Source organism: Myxocyprinus asiaticus, chromosome 15 (genome assembly GCF_019703515.2).
Source record: "Myxocyprinus asiaticus isolate MX2 ecotype Aquarium Trade chromosome 15, UBuf_Myxa_2, whole genome shotgun sequence".
Lineage (NCBI taxonomy): Eukaryota > Metazoa > Chordata > Actinopteri > Cypriniformes > Catostomidae > Myxocyprinus > Myxocyprinus asiaticus.
Window position 1 is genome coordinate 22,926,300 of NC_059358.1, and position 20,811 is coordinate 22,947,110.

Consider the following 20,811-nt stretch of genomic DNA (forward strand, 5'->3'; position numbering starts at 1 on the left):
CTATGAAAGGGAAAATGTAGTGTGGTAAATATCATTATATGATTAAACGACTCCAGAAAAATGCCTCCAGTGCATGAGCTCAGACATGCCATCCCAAATGTGATGATGACTTTCTTTCTTCAGCAGAACACAAAGAATTTCAGAAAAATGTCTGAGCTCTGTAGGTTAATACAATGCAAGTGAATGGTGATCAGACCTTTGTAGCTCAACAAAAAAAAAATCACATAAAGAAAACATAAAAGTAATCCATAAGATTCTAGTGGTTAAATCCATGTCTTCAGAAGTGATGTAATAAGTGGGTGAGAAACAGAACAATATTAGTAATACAAGTCCTTTTTTACAACCCCAATTCCAAAAAAGTTGGGACAGTATGCAAAATGACAATAAAAACAAAAAGGAGTGATTTGTAAATTATATTCACCCTTTGCTATATTGAAAGCATTACAACTAAACATTATATGATGTTTTACCTTGAGAATTTCATTGTTTTTTTAATGTACAGTAATTTCAAATCAGATGATTGCTACACTCTCCAAAAAAGGTGGGACAATCGAGTGTTTACCGCTGTGAAACATCACCATTTCTTCTAGTAACACTTATTAAGCTTTTAGGCACTGAAGACACAAGTTTGTTAAGTTTAAAAAGTGGAATTTCCCCCATTTATCTATTATGCAGGTCTTGAGCTGTACAATTGTACAGGGTCTTCATTGCGGTATTGTGCTCTTCATAATACACCACACATTCTCAATTGGAGATGGTCAGGACTACAGGCAGGCCAGTCTAGCACCCGCACTCTCTGCTTATACTCGGCCAGTATGTGGTTTGAAGTTGTCCTGCTGAAAATTCAGGGACGTCCCTGGAAAAGACAGTGCTGGATGGCAGTATATGCTGCTCTAAAATTTGTACATATCTGTCTGCATTAATGGTACCCTCACAGATGTGCGATTTACTCATGCCACCAGCTCATACCGACACTGGTTTTTGGACCTGATGCTGATAACAGCTTGGATGGTCTTTTTCCTCTTTGGCCTGGATTATTTGCAGAAGTATCTGTTGGTAAATTGACAAGTCTCGAATGATCCTTGCTCTTGAAGGACTAGGCTGTTTTTGGAGGCTCCTTATATACTATGACATGATTGCCTCACCTGTTTAACATCTCCTGTTTCACATTGCCTTGTTATTTTAATTCCTCAAATTGTTATTAGTCTTAAATTGCCCCTGTCTCAACTTTTTTTGGAGTGTGTTGCAATCATCTGATTTGAAATTACTGTACATTAAAAAAACAAGGAAATCCACAAGGAAAAACACCATATAATGTTTAGTTGTAATGCTTTCAATTTAGCAAAGGGTGAATATAATTTACAAATCACTCCTTTTTGTTTTTATTAGCATTTTTCATACTGTCCCAACTTTTTCGGAAATGGGGTTGTACTTTATCTTAAATTTGAACAATTTATCTATTGTTTTACTATTTAAATCCTAATAAACTTATTTTTGTGAAAATGTTTTGCTTGAAAAGTGTGGATTTAGTGTCCAAATACTTTTTGAAGCCACTGTAAATATGCATATGGAAAGGGAATCATCCAGTTTCTTCAGAGTGTGTCCAAAACTATGTATATTATGCATTTATATACCTGGTGTGTTTCCATCTCCTGTGCACTGGCAGCCCAGAAGGCTATGAGTAAGGCATTAGGATATTGGTATTAGGATCAAAACTGAAAAGGTCCCGTAGCTCTTCAGAGGAAAAGCTAATGTGCTTTGCCTTCTTGGTAAGGTCCACCACTGTGCCAGAAAGCCCCTGTTTACTCGCCTACCTCTGATGAATCTTCTCTTCTATGGAACCTTCAAGAGAAATGTGTACACTTCTGCACCATCAAGCTGATTTGCGAACTCTGTAAACAAATGCAATTTTCCATCCATGAATCATCAAACTGAAAGCCTTTCAAAAATAAAGAGTGCATCTCATCATATGATGTGTCATAACACAGTGTATTGGTAGAAGAGAAACAGTTTGTGTGGGTTATGATTTATGAAAAACAGCAAGATGTTAGTTTTAGGTCAAGTACTGCTTGATATTGCACAGTCATAACATGCAGCTAAATTTAAGTATTGGCAAAGGGGCAAATAGACTAACAGCAAAATTTTTTCTCTGTTTACACTTCACAGAGGTCCTGATTACCTGTTGTAAGAAATCTGTAAATGTGAAGTGTTTTCCTTTGTACATCTCACCACACATCTGCCATTGCCTGACGGATTAATATTAATAATTACTTGACAGTCAGAGAACATTCATCACGGCCAAAAACAAAATGTGATCATAACAAATGCATATGAATGATGAAGTGCATTGCAGAAATAAAAACAACTTGATCAACATTTAATGGCAATGCAAAATGAGCTTAAGGGATTTTTTTTTTTGTTTGTTTGTTTTTTTGTATTCACTGACATCTAGTGGTAAGCATTAAAGGTGCAACAAGGACAAGCACGTGGAAATACAAGGGGGTAGTCTAAATGCAATGTGTAATACCTGATCGCACAATTCTTAGTTTTATTTAGCATTATGTAGTGCTAGCTGTGTTCATGTGTACTTTGTGTAATAATGCATTTTTGCTTTGCTGTTACATGGCAAATTATTTTGTTGTTGATTTCCACTGACCTGAATGTCATTGGTTGGATTCCAGTCTATATAATATATAAAACAATATGGGAGGCACCAATGAGATTAAGCACCACCCCTCCAGCCTTTGAGCTGAGTAGCAACAGGAAGTTGGAGGAGTGTGTGCTGTTGCAAGAGTCAACAATACATAGTCGCTGGGCAACAGGTGTCTGTCCATCAAGCCGAAACTATTTGTAGCCTATGTGATCACAGACATCCTGCAGTAAGTCAAGAGTTTGAGTGTAGTTGGACACCAAAACAACCCTAGAGAGACGAGAGAAAGAGAGAGAGAGAGAGAGAGAGAGAGAGAGAGAGAGAGAGAGAGAGAGAGAAAATAAATACACTGGAAAAAAATTTATTTTTAATGGGTGTTTTTGTCTTGTTTTTCAACAAAAATAATTTAAAAATCCTTAAATTCTCTCATCATTTACTCATGCTCATGCCATCCCAGATGTGTATGACTTTCTTTAGGTCCATACAATGCAAGTGAATGGGTGCCAAACTGTTGACGCTCCAAAAAGCACATAAAGGCATCATAAAAGTAATCCATATGACTCCAGTGTTTTAATCCATATTTTCTGAAGTGATATGATAGGTGTGGGCAAGAAACAGATCAATATTTAATTATTATTTTGCTTGAAATTATTCTCCCTACCCAGTAGGGGGCGGTATGCATGAAGAATGTGAATCACCTGTTTCTCACCCACACCTATCATATCGCTTTTGAATATATTGATTTAACCACTGTAGTCATATGGATTACTTTTATGCTGACTTATGTGATTTTTGGAGTCAAAATTTTGGCACCCATTCACTTGCATTGTATGGACCTACTGAGCTGAAATAGTCTTCTAAAAATCGTAATTTGTGTTCAGCAGATAAAATAAAGTCATACACACCTGGGATGGCATTAGGGTGGGTAAGTGGCTATGCTTACATGTACACCAATACTCTGATTATTGCAATAATCAGAGTATAAGGAATAATTAGATTAAGATCATTAAGATCATTAAAATTACTGATCAGAAGGTCGGGGGTTCAAGACCCAGCACCGCCAAGATGCCACTGTTGGGCCCTTGAGCAAGGCCCTTGACCCTATCTGCTCCAGGGGTGCTGTATCATGGCTGACCCTGCACTCTGACCCCAGCTTAGCTGGGATATGTGAAAAAAAAAAAAGAATTTCACTGTATATGTGCAAATGTATAATGTGTGATAAATAAATAAAAATAATTATTAATTAATTATTAATTATTAAAGATGTTTCCATGATTTGGGCAAACCACTTAAATCCTGTTTACTTGCTACTTGCCAATACTCTAATTATAGGGGTTATAATGCTTTTTTATAAATTAATATTTATTGGCTCCTGTAGCCCTCAGGAAAGATTTCCATCATTCCACTCTCATACATCTCATCCTTCTTTTCCTGAGGCAAATACCATGAATAACCAAATAAAGAGCAAGATAACAGCCCCTATTTCAAACATCTCGCCCTAGGTGTACTACATTTCAGTAGAGGTGTGTACCTGTAGAGTGTTATTGAGCAGACCAGGATGGTTGCAGTGTTTCTTGAGAGTGTTGATGCATGCCGGGTGTGGGCTGTGTGTGTAAGTGTGTGTGTTGGCACCAGAGAGGCAGGTTCTGATGGGTCGTGTGGCCAGCAGGACTCCATACAGATGTAGCTGCTGCTCAGTGGGTTTGCAGAATACAGTCCACTTTATCCGCTCTGATAAATACTGATTAATGATCTCCTGAGTACGCCGTAAAGTAAACACACCCGTTAGATGAATGAGTTCAGCTGCACGCTCCTCTCCGATACACCTCACAGTTACTGTCAATGCACAACACTCTACGCACACATAGACACTTACTGGTAAATTCTCTGGACCCATCAGCTCAAGAACATTGCTGAGACATTGTACACTGCAAGTCATATTCATTTTACTAAAGCTAAGCGCACACTCCACAACTCGCAGTTGGCGCCCTGCAACTGTTTTCAGTCATGCTGGCGCGCACACTGCACGACTGATCGCAGACTAGGTGTATCAACTACACGACCATTCGTCCCCAACTAAGGTCCTGTTCACACCTGGTACTTGAGTTCGGATTTCAAGGAGAAAGTCTCCGATTTAATTATTTATATTTAGTCAAGAAATCAGTGTATTACTGAATGATAATAAAGCACAAAAAAGTAAAAAGAGAAAAATAAAGCACCAAAAAGGTGCATTTAATGAATACATACTTGCATTTATTATGAGCACGAACATGACATTTAGAGCAGAATTATTTTTAGTGGAGAGTTATTAAAGTGGAATACATGTATTAACTAGGCTTCTGATGTACATGCTTCTCATACAGTATCTGTGTCCCTGCAATCAGACACAAGTTCTTGTGCATGTACATGTATTTGGCAAAGCTGACACGTTTCGCTGCATTTTCGACTGCCAATGAATGTGCTTGAAGTGTTACAGCAGTCAGATGTTTTTAACGGATCGCCCAATAGGCATCTTAAAATTACAATAACGAAATTCATTCACAAACTCGCGCACAGTTTATTCATGATAACATGTCAACAAACATTAAAGAATGGCTTGCGCCCGTTTAAAAAACAAGAAAACAGCTGAAAATAATGATGATACAGCAGGCAGGGAGAAGTTGGCAATGTTTTAATTTATAATAATTTTTTTGTCTCCTGCTTCCCAATGCCTTGCTCTCCTCGTGCACTCTCTATATATTTCATTGGCTGTTGCTCATTGCCGGTCTCTCGCTCGTTGGGATAGTGCGCACACCTGGCAACTCATCAGCCAAATTTCAAGCAGGTTTGAAATACGTCATAGTGTCTGCGACTTGTCAGAACGAGTCGCAGGAGAATACACACCGCACACTACATGACCGCTGGTTGCGGGATCTGAGGCTTATAGTCGCTGACAAGTCACCGACTTAAAAAATCAAAGCAGACAAGCTTGAGTTGTGTAGTGTGTGCTAAGCTCAAACTATGCTTTATTTCAAAATCAGATTTTCTTAAATTTGCATGATCTTGTTTAGTGTGAATTTACAATGGCCCTAAAAAATATTTGGACACTTGAAAATGTAGGAATATCTTTATATTATATAACAAAATATCAAATCAAGTGACATATTTTCAAAAACAGCACAAGCAAAACATTTAACAAAAATATATTTAAGTTTCAAATTTTAAACCAACAGATTTACTTTTGAAAATGAAGACAAAAGTATTTGAATGCTTTCAGGTTGTCAAATGTTAGTGGAACATGTCTACAGGTAATGTGATAAACTACACCTGTGCTTACTCTGCTTGAACACCTGTGTGAACTTAAAGGGGAACCAACTTTATACAGTACATCCACTAAAAATTACCCTGACAACTGTTGGTTAAAAGTCATTGCAAAAAGGACTAGGAAAACTTTGATAGTATCTAATGCAATGAGATGGAGTCATTTTAAGTGTAACTTAAGTGTCCAAGTTCTTTTTGGGATTTTGTGCCCTGTGCCTCAGTGCAAGTGGGCTGGCTAGATCTGAGGATGGGCTCTTCATTAATCTTCCTGTACCCTGCAGATGTTCCAAGAATTCCTAGATTTACAAACTCAACGATGGAATAAAACTCCTGCAGGTCATTCTGCACTGGAGTACCTGGCAAAATAATGATTACTTAATTATCACTTAATAATAATTACATAATATAGTACTACTATGCTCATATATAAAATAGTGTGTGCCTGTGTCTGAAACAGGAAAAGGCAGAACAAACCCCTTAATATAAGACGCTGTTGACATGAGAGGGCAGTGAGTGCATTGGCTGTTTTGATGTTGCTGTTTTTGAGCCGATGACCCTCATCACAGATGAGCACACCAAAGTCCAGGTCTTTCATTTTGTCCATGGAGAGCAGAAACATCTCGTAACTGATCACCATCACAGAGCAAAGAGGAGAGGACACAAAATCCTCCACACAGTGATCCTACAGAGGCAATACATACTTTTAATTTAGTCCTCTCCCTATTTATTATCATACAGAAACAGTCACACATACACACCTGGTCCACAGTGTACACAGTGATCCTCTCTCTGCCCAGCCACTTGTTGAACTCAGCAGCCCAGTTATTGACCAAACTACCTGGACACTGCAACAGAATTTTACAGATATTCACCTTATTCCCATTAAGCATTCATAAAGGAAGACCATGCACTCTTTCTGATGTGGCTGAAGATGACTGGTCAAGTGAGGGTCGACAACCACATCCACCAGTGGAGAACCTGATTTATTATACAGCCACTGGTGATCAGTTGTTGGTCGTGGCATCATCAGGGCTCCTAAGGACAAATACATAACTAGCTGTATTGAGATTGAAAGCAAGTACTGTATATCCTCTATATTAGGCTGTGCATATGCAATACCTGGTGCATTCGGGTAATGTCTGGGTTTACAGACCGGTTCTTCAGGTTCGAAATCACGAAGATCTCCTCCTTTGAGTGCTGGTCTGTTAAAGGATTTGGCCACTGGTCGATATACAGGAGCTTTTACGACTGTCTCTGCAGGAGTCCCAACAGCAGCGTCTTGGAAACAATGGCCCTTGGCATAGTCCTCATTGGATATGACCCCCATTACCTTAATTTGCTTCCCTCCCACCATTAGAGTCTGACCCTCACACAAGCTCTCCAGCTCAGAAGCCTTGTAACCTGATCCTATCAAACACAAATTCAAATACATTTGAAAAAGGTTTCAAAAATATTTCAAGAGTGAGATAAAATTATAATAGTGTATTTAAATATAAACCACAAATTCAAAAATAAAACTTCCTTTCTTAACAATACATACTATACTCCACAACAGTAGCTAATTTTACTTTAAGCATGTGTTGGGACAGTCTAACCTTGTCCAATGTCCCGCCCCTCCATGTCTTTGAGGACAACGTTCTGCCCCCTGACAATCAGCACAGCGTCGCCTTCCCAGCGCTTATGCTTCCTTGATGATGCCTTGCACCATATTACACTACAGTAGTGTGCTTGAAAATAAATAAATACATGAATGAACAGGGATAGCACAACCAAAAGCCCATATTGAATCATAAAGAGGGCTTTACAAATAAAACAATTTAGTTAAAAAATATATATACTGTATAAATGTCTTCGTATTTCAACACATGTTTCATTCCTGGTATTGTTTTTTTACTGTGTCAGATAAACTACAAAAATTAATGGCCAGGTGTCAAACTGTAGCATAAAAAAGAATTCACATGAATTAATTTGCAAGAATTTCACATTAGATTCAGTAAACACATCACACTGTACAAACATAAAATGAAGTCTACACAAACAGCTTGAGAGTGAGAAGATCTTCATTCTATGCTCCTGACAAGAAATAATAAAAAAGATACACTCAAAACACAGATTAAAGCAACTACAATTTTATTAGTAAGTGCATACAAAATAAAACCTCTTTCAGGCATTCACACACAACAACTTTCATTCCTGCTACAGACATGAAAAAAAAAAAAAAAAATTCTGTAACACTTTACAGTAAGGTTTTATTTGTTAACATTAGTAAATGCATTAGGTATCATGAACTAACAATGACATTTTTTTTTTACAGGATATCTTAGTTGATGCTGTTATTTTATACATTTACAATTGTTCATTGTTCATGTTAGTTCATACTGCATTAACTAACTTTAAATGTTAAAAATGTACTAGTATATTTTGAAATTAACATTAACCAAGATTAAGTGCTGAAAAAGTATTGTTAATTGTTAGTTTGTTAACTTTTGTAGTTAACTATTGTGAACAAATACAACCTTTTTGTAAGTGTAACCAGTGTTGCTTGTAAAAATGTCAGTAGAATAAAAACTGTAAAAAAAAAATAAAAATAAAAATAAAAAAAAACTGTACAAACATTTCAACAAGCTCAGACTGTACAAACAAAAAATTTCAAATTTCATCAGATCAGCCACACAACTGTGCCGAAGTTCCCTTTATGCAACTTTTTTAGACGCAACACTACGTGTCACATCAATGGCAACCCATGGCGGAGCCTGGCTGCCCTCAGTTTCTCCACTTTGACCTTTGACCTGAGTAGCTCCTCTTCCAAATGTTGCTTTCTTTTAAGCCCCTCCCTCTTCTCCTCCAGATACAATCCAAGTTTTCTGTGATTGGCCAGAAGCAGCTCATGTTCCTCTCGCATCATCTGCAATGTTTCTGCCTCAAAAATGGGATTTTTGAAAGCCGAGCTGACCATCTGATACAGACTCCTCCTTGGGGCGGATGCTGATGGTGAAGGTGAGAGGTGTACAGAGGAAGGACATGGAGAGAGGGAGGCTGCGTACACGTGGGAGACTACTTCCTCCTCATCTTCCTCCTCTTCCACCACCTCATTGTCCTTGTCATTCTGTCCATGGTGGGCCTGACTGCTTGGGGTGGTGATAGTAACAGGGGAACCATGAGATGTAAAAAGGTGGATATCAGGAGGCGGTTTCATGTCCTCTGACTCCACCCTCACAGCCGAAACAGGTGGATAGTCTGACATGACAGGGAGGGACAGACTGCTACCTGGCTGCTCTAATGGAGAGTTCCTCTTGAAATGAAGCCTAGCACAGACACATACACATGTGAAGTCAACATTTGAAAAAATGAGATATGACAAATCTCAATTGTATCAAAGTCCCTTCAAGCCAAGTCAGGTCAGGTCACAGTAATGCCTCCGGACAACCTGCAAAACATTATTTTCTACTGAAACAAGAATAGCTTCTACTTGAATGGGGAAAGGCCAAAATCTCCAAAACGGTTGGTCAACAATCTTGAAATATATCAAATAAAATCTGACCACAATGGTATCATAAATTGTGATTCTTTAGCTCAGATCACTCTTAAAAAAAAAAACTTTTTTAAGGCTGGTCCAGCTAATGCGCACGCACATTCTCACTGATAACTGACAAGCAATGTTCTTATCAAAAAGGTGACTGGCTCTTTTAACTATAAGGAACTTCCATTTCTAGAGCAATCATATTCCGTATTATGATTTCACCCATTCATAAGTATACCAGTGAACCATCTCATTCTATCCAGTCTCAAGTCAAGTCATTTTTATTTGTATAGCGCCTTTCACAACATTTCAAAATCATGCATTAACAGAAAATGAAACTGTAATATCTATAAAGCCTTAGAGTCATCATTGTGTAGTTTGATTAAATATGTAAATTGTGTATAAAAATAAATAATTAAATAATAATTGTCTTTAGAACCCCAGTGAGCAAGACGAAGGCAACTGTGCCAAGGAACACAAAACTCCATAAGATGTTGGTTCACGGAGAAAAATAACCTTGGGAGAAACCAGGCTCACTGTGGAGACTCACAGTTCCCCTCTGGCTAAACAGCACGAATATATTGCCAATATTAGTTATTTATGTGAAGTGCAAGTAATGGTTTAAAATTAGTAAACTAAGTAAGTGTTAAGGGCCAGTGTTTAAACAAGGATGTTTGTATGTCTCTTTTTATAATCAATGGACTCTATGCACGGTCACTTCCGTGCTTTGCCTCAGGGGGCACACTTACTTCCGGCGTAGCACCCGGAACAATTTCTTTCTACGTTGATTAATGTTGACTTGGGGGCAAATTACTTTTCACATGTGTTACTTATACAAGTTTCTGCGGATGACACTGGACAATATCCATCGCACAATGAGACAAGTAGCTGTTGCTCCATCCGGTAAAAGGAAGAAGGGGTTTAACAAAGTCAATTTTAAGATATTTCGATCACAATGAGGGTGAATATTCACAAGCTATAGACCAGCACAGGCTTAGCAAGGTCCCTGTTTCCAACTGTATTATGGTCTGTGTTCCTTCAGATAATTCGTTTTCTCGTTTTTGCCTTCAAAATGAAATAACCAATATACTGTTCATTTATCACATTTTCGTTATCTCCATCACATCACAACAATTAATGCTGTATCTGTGTGTTTTTCAATTTAAAAATAGACAAAAACAAGAAAAAACATTTTTTATTCATGCATATAAACCGAGATTATAACTTGAATATTTGTTTTGCATATGTGGGTGGGCCTGACACTCTTGTTTCCACTGATTGGTCAACGCGCACCATCATCTGTTCTTCCTCAACCCCGTTCACAGAAAATAAGAGTTCACCAAGTTCAAGATTGCCGATTGCTTTTGCAGATTGATTCTAATCATTTTAATGAAGAACATTAATATTTCTTAGAAAAACTTCTGACTGCTGCATGTTTATTGCAATCTCATCAAGCAATGGACACCAGGAAATGACAACCACTGAACTCACCAACTCGCTTGTGGTGGCAGTGCTTTTTTATTTTTAAGAGGAATATTATGAATTGGGATGCTGTGCACAGACCTAACTGTAACTAAATAGACTATGTTATCTGGTCATTATTGTTGTTGTTGTTGTTATTATTAATGATAATTAAATCAAGCCAAATCACCTACACCAAAAGTGTATTAAAAGTTGCCCGTTCATCCACACTCGTCTTAGAGAATAATGTTGCTGGTACATCAAGCCAAAAATCCAAGGCACTCACATGGAGTATAGACCTTAATATTAATAAGGCCGGCTATGGGGCCTGGGTAGCTCAGCGAGTAAAGACGCTGACTACCACCCCTGGAGTTGTGAGTTTGAATCCAGGGTGTGCTGAGTGACTCCAGCCAGGTTTTTTGTTTGAACCAAATTGGCCCGGTTGCTAGGGAGGGTAGGCAAAATAAAGTCCTTTCTGACTATTGCCATGGCAACATGCGCACCTGAAACCGCATCGCCATGTCCCGTGTGAAAAGGCTTTTATTCTGAAGAAAAGGAATGAGGATGACAGATGACATTGCAGGTTTAACCAATCAGTAGAAACGGGCGTCACATCCATCCACTTGTGCAAATCAAATAATAAGATTGTACACTTATTTTAAGTGCTTGAATGAAAAAATGAGAAATCGAGCTGAATTCCTGTTCCTTTATGACTCAGTACACTTGACATTGCATCCTTGCTGATTGAACCTTGACCTGGTTGAAACTCTTCTATAATAACACCAATATTCTAATATTGGCTATGGTTTTTGAGCCCTACCCTTTTAGGCGCAAAGCTTTCTGCTATAAAAGCAAGCACGCAAACACCATTCCTCAGAATATTCTTCTTTCATGACAGCGATACATCTCTCATCTACGCATTACACGAGTCATTGGCCAGGATCTTCACGGCAATGAGAAGACTCTCCGCTCCCCTTCATTGTTCCAGTGAACATTTACTCCCCCTAAGACGCTTCGCTCACGAATTGCCCTCGTTCCGAGGGACGATTGAGCCTCATGCACCCTCCCAACCACCTCTTCTATGACACCCGAGGGATCACACGAGGAGGCACAGTGGGGCCACGAGTTTGAGCAGCATGAATTTGAGGTGGACCTCGTGCTGGCACACGCCCTGCGAGCCCCTCAATCTCCATTTACTGTGTCTATGCTGATACAGTATGTACGTGACGAGCTTCGGCCCTCTGCAGGAGCACGCCACCTCATCACGTTCGCCAGTTCTGATGCTGGGGATGATGATGTTATGTTTCTCGCTGCATCTGGTGAGTGGTCAGTGGATGATGCTGTCGCCCCTTCCCCCAGCGAGGGCGAGGAGCATGCACGCGCCACTGAAAAGGAGATGCTTCGCGTCCTTTCAAGGGCGGTCGAAGAGCTCGGTTTCAAGTAATCTCCAGATAAACCTGAAAAATCTCACCTTGATGAATGATTTGTGCAGTCCGGATACAGTCAAGCGACCGCGTTCCACAGATCTGCCCTGCTCTTCCTGGAAGTTCATAACAAACTGACAAAATCCTGGCATGTGCCCTATTTAGCTCGCTCGCACAGCAATTTCACTCTTCTCAAAGTGGACCACGGGGAAGACAAAAGTTATGCCCAACTACCCCCCCTGAAAGAGGTGGTAGTGGCACATCTCTGCCCGGCGAGTAGCAGGGCGTGGAACTCACGCTCCATTCATCTTTCTAAGCCATGTCGACTAACGTCCGCACTGGCTGGAAAAGCATACTCAGTGGTGGACCAAATTGGTTCAGCACTCCAAGTGTTGACGGTGCCCCAAGTTTTCCATGCTAAGCTCCTCAATCAAATGGACATGCAAGGCTACGATCCAGAGACGTTCAAAGACCTCCGCACCGCTGCAAAGGCCATTGGCAAGTCAATGAGCAACCTGGTGGTTTTGGATCGTCACATCTGGCTGACCCTCATGGAAATGCGTGACATGGGAAAAGCTGCTATATTTGATGCTCTGATGTCTCCAGCTAGCTTTTTTGAGGCTCTGTGGATAGATTTGCTGAGCGCTACGTCACGACTCAGCAACACTCACAGGCAATGAGACATTTTATGCCAAAACGGAGCAGTACTTCATCACAACCAGCTCACTCCCACTTTGTCTCGGGCAACTGCCCGGCTAAAAACCCAACACCAGCTGCCTCGGTGCCGCCAAATGTCGCCGCCGAGCCACTGGTAAAGCCACGCAAGCCATGGCCCAAACGAAGGCAGCTGCCTCAGCGAAAGCCCTGCGCCGACAGGAAAACCCCCCATGCAGCAAAAGCGTTCCCAACACACAATGGTGTTCCCCTCTTCCCCACTGCTGTTTGTCAGGAAAGGAATATTGTTGTTCAAAATGTTGTTTTCTTTGTCTCACATTAATCACATGCAATCACGTTTGCACATTATGCACAACCCCTTCCCAATGGTGAGCGGTGCATTATATCATGTATGAACATACAAAGATTGCAAAAAGAGTACATCGCTCGCACGAGACGCTCACACTTTTTTCAATAAAGGGCTTTCCCACTTCAAATTTCACACATTATGCGCAACCGCTTCCCAATGGTGAGCGGTGCATTATATCATGTTATGAACATACCAAATTGCTCTCTGTCCCGTTATGCTGATGCGTGGCGAGCTCTTACTGGCATACCGACTGGGTGCTAAAAACGATCGAACATGGTTATACGATCCAATTTGCACACACGATAGTTCAGACTGTTTGACCAACTCTTTGTGTGCTATGGAGGACGTACGAAAGGAACGTCGGTCTCCAAGCAAAGACTTTCTCACTGGATCGTTGATATGGTCACCCTAGCTTAGAGTCGCAGGGTGTGAATTGCCCAATTGGAGTTAAAGTACACTCAACTAGAGGCGTGGCCTCTTCATGGGCATTGACAAACAGTGTGTCCTTACAAGACATATGTTTTGCAGCAGGATGGTCTTCTCAAAACACATTCGCAAGGTTTTACAACCTAGACATAACGTCTCTCTCTTCACAAGTCCTCTCTGTTTAGAGCGCTTGCTATTCATTGGCCAAATATATATACTTATGCTCCTCCCTTTTAAGACGAGCTTCCCATCTTTTACACAACCACCTGCATTAGGCCGTTGTAATTTACCATAAGTCACAAGCACTTACATTATAAATAAACTCCCTTCCCAACTGGGTTCGTGAAGGAGTTAATTCATACTATATGACTATAGTTCATATATTCGTTCTGAGTGCTCCCCTCCTGGCCCAACACGAGGGTCACTCACTGCGGCATACTCATGTCGGTCGCTGTCCCACGAGACTGCGCCATCATGTTTCCTTTCTGGGAGGTTATGTCGTGTAGTGTGGCGTGATGGGATTCTGTTCCCCATATGCGATAATAAACGCAATGTCAAGTGTACTGAGTCATAAGGGAACGTCTCGGTTACGTACATAACCTCGGTTCCCTGAGACGAAAGGAATGAGACATTGCGAACGCTAGCCGCAGGACAAGACTCAGAGTTCTTGAGGTACGAGCGATGCGCTCCTTGTTCTCAGTCAGAAATTCTGAGGAAATGGTGTTTGTGCACCTGCTTTTATAGCGGACAGCTTTGTGCCAAAACGGGCAGGGCTCAAACACCATATCAGAATATTGGCATTATTGTAGAGAGGTTTCAACTAGGTTATGTAGGAAGGCACTCCCCATATGCGTTAATAAATGCAATGTCTCGTTCCCTTCGTCTCAGGGAACCGAGGTTACGTACGTAACCAAGACATTCTCAGTGATGTTTCGTCACCCTGCGGATGGCACCAAAACCTCAGCTGAGCAACGGAACAACTGTCCCACATAGTCAACTTCAGGTGATAGTTTGTGCTCTCGAATCGCGTGTGTTGCTGTATTTCTCACTTGTAAATCTCTGTACAATCACTGCATGTAAATACTTTGCACAAAGAGGAAGCCTTACACAACGGTATAGCAGTGCTCGGCCATTCTGCAGATCATATGTATTTACACTTTTGGAGCTCATTACTGAGATCATTTTTATACTTTTACTAAATAAAATCATATTTGTTGTGAAAAATCTTTTTATTTTAGAAAGAATAGTAGTTTGCTACAACTCGAAACTTTCGCGATAGCTAGATACAATACCGGAAGATTGTTAGCCCCCTGAGATTTGACTGGAAATACGTAAGCTACGTTCCGTGCATAGAGTTTATTTAGTTTTGAAAATTTTACTAAATGAACCAGTAGAATTGCCTAACAAATACACTGCCCTACAAAGCCTAAATGCAGAAATTATTAATCTTATAAATTATAAATCTTTTTGATTGTCCAGCCAAAATTGGATTATAAAGTAGTCTCACTCCGTTTTCTCTGAATCTGAGTGTAGTTGAGCCAAACCCATCTGTCACTGGACAGATCATTGTCTAAGAAACCCGATTTCAGTCATAACTCAATTTTGAAAAAAGATAACTTGTGTTGGTAACACTTGCAATAAGGTTCGATTCGTTAACATTAGTTAATGCATTAGGTATCATGTACAAACAATTACCAATATATTTTTTTGCAGCTAAGGCTGTCAGGATTCTGAAATTTGGCTGACGATTAACTGTCAAACAAATAATTGCAATTATGAAGATGAATTGTCTCTTTTAGGGCTTTCACGATTAACTGTGATATAAATTGTCATATACTCCTTAATATGTAATTTTTACATACATGTAAATCAAATATGAATGTCATTAAAAATAATGTTTTAAATATCAAAATATTTCAAAATACTTAAAATATGTCTCTCTTTTTGGTCAACTTTAGTTTTGGTCAATTTTACACTTGTTTTTTTGGAACTAAATTTTTTTTTTTTTTTTTTTATAAATATTTATTTTATATATTTTTTTATTATATTATTTTATACAAAAGTAAAATAGTTCTGTCCTAATTTCTTCACTTTCAAACATTATTTTAATGCTCTTTGATTAAACCCACGAGCCCTTATTTCTCATGACGCAAAACCTTTGAGATTTCGTTACATCATTTTATCACTACACAGAAATAGAGTAAGCGTGCGCGTGAACACGCTATGACCAGGAACATTTGCCATTACACGATCGTTTAAAGTGAAGCCGGAGCGCTTTGCGTTCATTACCAAAGTTTATATTTGTTTGTTTATATTTTCGCGGGAGTTTGGCGCGAGCCTCTGCTGATGGCGCGCACATCAGAGCGCTTGAGAAGCGCTTTACGCGCTCTTCCGGACAGGTGCTGCTCTGATTGACATGGGCTCAGAGCCTCTCGTAGCTCAATTGAATTACACACAAACATGCTGTTGATGGAATTTAAATATTCGCTTAAAATTCTCTTATTTGGGGTTGGGCATTAAAATGCGATTGGAATTTGAAGTGCACAATAATCACGGTTATCTCAAATAACCGTGGTTAAATCAAATAACCGCGATCAGACGATTATTTAATAATCGCGACTGGCCTGTTTGCAGCATTTATTAATCTTTCTTAATGTTAATTAATACAAATACATTTGTTCATTCAACGTCAGTTCATGCTAGTTCATAATGCCTTAACTAATGTTAACTAATACAACTTTTATTTAAAAAATGTATTAGTATGTTTAAATTAACATTAACTAAGATAAATAAATGCTGTAAAAGTATTGTTCATTGTTTGTTCATGTTAACTAATGTTGTTAACTAATTTTAACAAATGGAACCTTATTTTAAAGCATTACCCTTGCATTTTTAAAAGATAAATAAAGTAACTTACGTTTTGCCTTTGCAAGGCAGTACATTCACTCATCTGACTTATTACTATATAATTATTAGCTGCAATATCATCCAATTCCACAGCTCAGCTGGACTGAACTTGTGATTAGTGGCAAACTGAAAGACCAAGAACTCATATTTTTGTCAACACTACAGAAAGGCCTAAGAGGGTGCAGACATTAAGATGACACTGGAAAGTAACTACTCTGGCACCCGTTGGCAAACCTGGCTTTAGAACAGCGTTGGAAATATGGTTAATGACATCCAAATCCCCTCAGTGCTGCAGCTTACCTCTGGCACTGGACATAGAGTGGCTGTGAGCATGAATGTGTCTGCAACGAGTGTTTTGTCCACAGACTGTAGAAACAGGCAACTGGCAATGGAGATGTTTACTGTACATGTCTGTCTAACAAATTGGCTATGGGTAACACATAAAACTACAGCCATTTAAAGATCTTGGAACTTTTCAGTGAAGATTTTAGCAGATGCTGTTATTAATGATTAATGACCAATACCTTCTTCTAAGAGATCTGCTGAGAGTAAGTTTACTTTAGGAGTATACATGAAGGTCTTGATTTGAATTCTCCATTGGATGATATTAATATTTTTGAGTTGTGGATGCAGTACTGAAGAGGCAGTTTTATTTATGTGTCTGTGTCTGCATGTATGTGCATGTGTGCCTGTTAGTGGCGTATGAGGATTTGTTTGCTCAATCTCACCTGTGGAGTGCACTCTGCTCTTTGTCTCCCACATGAAACAGTTGTGGAATCATTTCCATGATGCGTTTGGTGGGCTCTGAGATGCTGCCCCGGTACTCAGGCTGGGAATGGCTTCGCTGAAGAACTTCCTGTTTGGCACTTTCTTTAAGTCGTTTATAGAGGGTCCGAAGGCCCTGAGCCGTTCTGGTGGGCCTCTCACCTCCTAAACTGTTATAGCGCTCGGCTATGCTGTCCCAGCACCGGTTCTTATCCACAATCACTGAATGCTTGTTGGTGTGCACCTCCAAAATGCGTATGTGAGGCTGTACCAGCCGCAGAAGATCCAGTTTCTCAGACAGGGTGAAGTTTGAGGAGCGGGCCTTGCCTACCATGCTGTTTGTCATGAACAAAGTAGACATCTTGGTTTTAAGCTGGTCTCAGTGCTCTAGTCCCTCTCTTCTTCTCTCCTTTTTTCACCTGTGCAGTGTGTCTGTCTTTTTCTGGAAGACACTCACTTGTGTGAGCAGGCTGCTGCACTGCTTGCTTCGGTTAAAAAACACACACATGCACAAACTGGATCCCGAGCACACAGACATAAGAAAAAGAATCAGGCTTAACTAGGCCAGCCTCGATTAGGCCCACGCCTACCCGGGGAGGGCTTTGCTGGAATTCCTTTTAGCTTAAGCTGACGCAGGTTCAGTAAAGCTGCTTAAGCCTGGCCTGACCTACATAACAAACCCGACTACATTAGACTGGGAACACAACGGAGCTCTCTTATGCCGGTGTAAACAGTGACATGTAATGCTTTATTTAGCGGGACAGACATTAAAAGTGTGTTTTTGAGCATTTAGTCATATTTTAAACAGGAAGCGTCAACTCCGTGTTTAGACAGTAGAGCGCGAGTCTGTGCCTGATGCTGTCTGGCGGGCGCGGAATTGCAGGATTTTAACAAAGGGAAACATTAATTTGAGGAATACGCTAATACTGTTTGCGTACAGACAGCGGAGAACGGAGTTTAGAAAAAAAGACACCGGTTGCTGTAATCTGTTCTTAGCCAGCCAAATGCAGCACAGCTCGCTGCATGAGGTGGAGTTTGCTTTGAATCTAATTGTGCGACTCGGTTACTCATTCGCAATAGGACACATACCGCCTGTCAATCAAGCGAAACTTGTGCACGGATTGGTTAGTTTAACTTAAAGCCGAAGTTAAAGGAGGGGAATAAAGTTCCAGTTTGTTCAACCTGACGTCTCGCTCAACCTTTTGCTGCTTTTCACCGCTCTACTAGTTTTGCGTTAACGTTTACAAAGGGGACCGTTTAAAATCAATTTCATCTTTCCAAATAGTTAATAGTTTTCGACCAATACATACGTGCATGTTTTGTTACATTATATCAATGTGTTTGAACTGTGTACAGGACCATAAGAAATTGTTTTATATTACTTAAAATATATAAATAAATACAATTAATCATAACAGCTCTTAACAATTTAGGATAGCCATACACTATGTATTTAAGTTAACCTTATTAGATATTTCTAGTCATACAATCAGTGATAATGGTTTAATCATTCTAGAATAACTGCTTATCCCCCTGTAGATTCTATTAGCATCTATTTATTGTTAAACGTGGTATACCAGTTTCCAGTACCAGTGGTCACAATTACATAATACAATTTAAAAACATGGTGCACATATATACATATTATTTTTTTTTTTGTATTATTAAATTTTAGTTTTATAATTAAATAAATTAATATGGTGGCACAATTATATTTTTGTCTACAAAACTAATTTTAAACATTTAAGCATATGCCTTCAGATCAAAAGATTTTTAAGATCATGAGAAACATTTCAGTCAAGTGTTTCAAAACGTTTTACCGGTAGCGTGTGTATATATATATATATATATATATATATATATATATATATATATATATATATATATATATATATATATATAGCTTTTTTATTTATTTATGCATGTGTATGTGCAAGGAATTATATTTTTATATAAACTGTTTTTTTTTTAATTGCTTTGCAGGACAAAGATGGCATAAATGTACATGAATGCAACACTTTAGCGCAATGTTGCCTGATAGGACAAGTGACAACTCCCATCAACTTTCAACTGGCTAGAATCTTTCTCATTCTACCCATCCTTATAGCTGAGCCCTTGGTTATTTGCAAACATTTCAGTAACCATGAATGTTAATGCCCATTTAGTATTTCTGTCACTGCTGTATCTTACCTGAAGACACGGTGTTGGCATGTGTATTTGGCTGTATTGAGCAACTGTCTTTGTCTGCCAGTTGCTCTGCTTCTGGACAGTCAAATGATGAGCTAAAGCTGTTTTCCTTACATTTCCTTGAGGAACAGTGCTCAAGACCCTAGCTAAAGCTTTACTGCCTTCTGGAGCTTTAGAAAAATCTGGACAATCTCTACTAGTCAAACACCTCTGGACCTGCTGAGATAAATAACTGTTAAACACACCAGCAGTGGAAAATGTAAACATATAATACTGAAGATGAAATGCCATTGTATAATGACTATTTTATTGATCTCTTTCTCTATTCCTATACCTCTACTTTCAATTAAATCTTGCTTACAACTGTATTATTCTGAATACATTACTGGAAAAACATACAGATAGAAAATTAAGAGACAATATTCATAGCAGTAATAATGCATATGCATTATTATGTACATAATCACAAACTTTGCATAAATAAATGACATTGTCACCATGTCTATTTTTCAATTGTTCAAAGCACATGAACAATTGAAAAATGTATTCATCACCTTTACCTTGTTGTTGAGCACTTTCCCTAATGCTAGAGTGGATGCTGGTGATGGTTCTGGTTGGGGGCTCGATATGGTAGGAATGTCAATCTGTGCCAGTCCCGGAGGCATAAATCAGGGTTTCTTTGCAGCATTGTCACTGAGCTGACTCGGAGCTCCAGACCTGTGCATTCTGTCAGTGAGGATGCCACTTAACTGAATAGAAACATACAGGATAAAACTCAGATATAATGGCTATGTCATTAACCTCATGTGAGCACGACAAGAAATAAGATGAAACGCCAACTTAAAGGTGCACTTCTTTTATTTGTATTTTCTTTTGCTCATTAAAGAATTTTTACTTCTTAAGAAATGAAAAGTAATTTTGAAACATGCATAAATCAAGAGCACTCACATTCTGTTTTATTCTACATGGAGAGGGTCCCCTCATGGGGGCGGCCATGTGAAGATCACATGACCAGCATTGTACTAATCGTTTAGTTTAATAATCGCCCTGTTATTGAACACTTTCACTCATGGATAAAACGAATCATGGCTAACTGTGTGTAGTGCATTTCTACAAAGACATCAGTAATTGCAAACTGTTGTGAATA

At 39.2% G+C, this 20,811-nt stretch overlaps 2 protein-coding genes and 1 pseudogene across 2 annotated transcripts in view; 1 reads left to right on the plus strand and 2 right to left on the minus strand.

Moving 5' to 3' along the window:
- Positions 1 to 20,667, minus strand: LOC127453414 (DNA repair and recombination protein RAD54B-like; annotated as a pseudogene).
- Positions 7,807 to 18,003, minus strand: LOC127452879 (fibrinogen silencer-binding protein-like). Its single transcript, XM_051718711.1, has 2 exons — positions 17,441 to 18,003; positions 7,807 to 9,255 (listed from the first exon to the last, which is right to left on the minus strand). The coding sequence occupies exons 1-2, from the start codon at positions 17,836 to 17,838 to the stop codon at positions 8,676 to 8,678; spliced, it is 978 nt and encodes a 325-aa protein (XP_051574671.1). The 5' UTR covers positions 17,839 to 18,003; the 3' UTR covers positions 7,807 to 8,675.
- The window catches only part of LOC127452881 (RING finger protein 151-like), a 13,658-nt gene continuing 7,635 nt past the window's right edge, over positions 14,789 to 20,811 (plus strand). The window contains exon 1 of the mRNA XM_051718715.1: positions 14,789 to 14,808. The gene's annotated coding sequence lies outside the window, so the exon portion shown is untranslated. The remainder of the gene's footprint in view (positions 14,809 to 20,811) is intronic.

Coding starts and splice junctions, on each gene's coding strand:
- LOC127452879 (XM_051718711.1), bottom strand. CDS start 17,838: ATGTCTACTTTGTTCATGACAAACAGCATGGTAGGCAAGGCCCGCTCC. Junction 9,256..17,440: donor GAGCAGAGTGCACTCCACAG/GTGAGATTGAGC, acceptor TGTCTGTGCTAG/GCTTCATTTCAAGAGGAACT.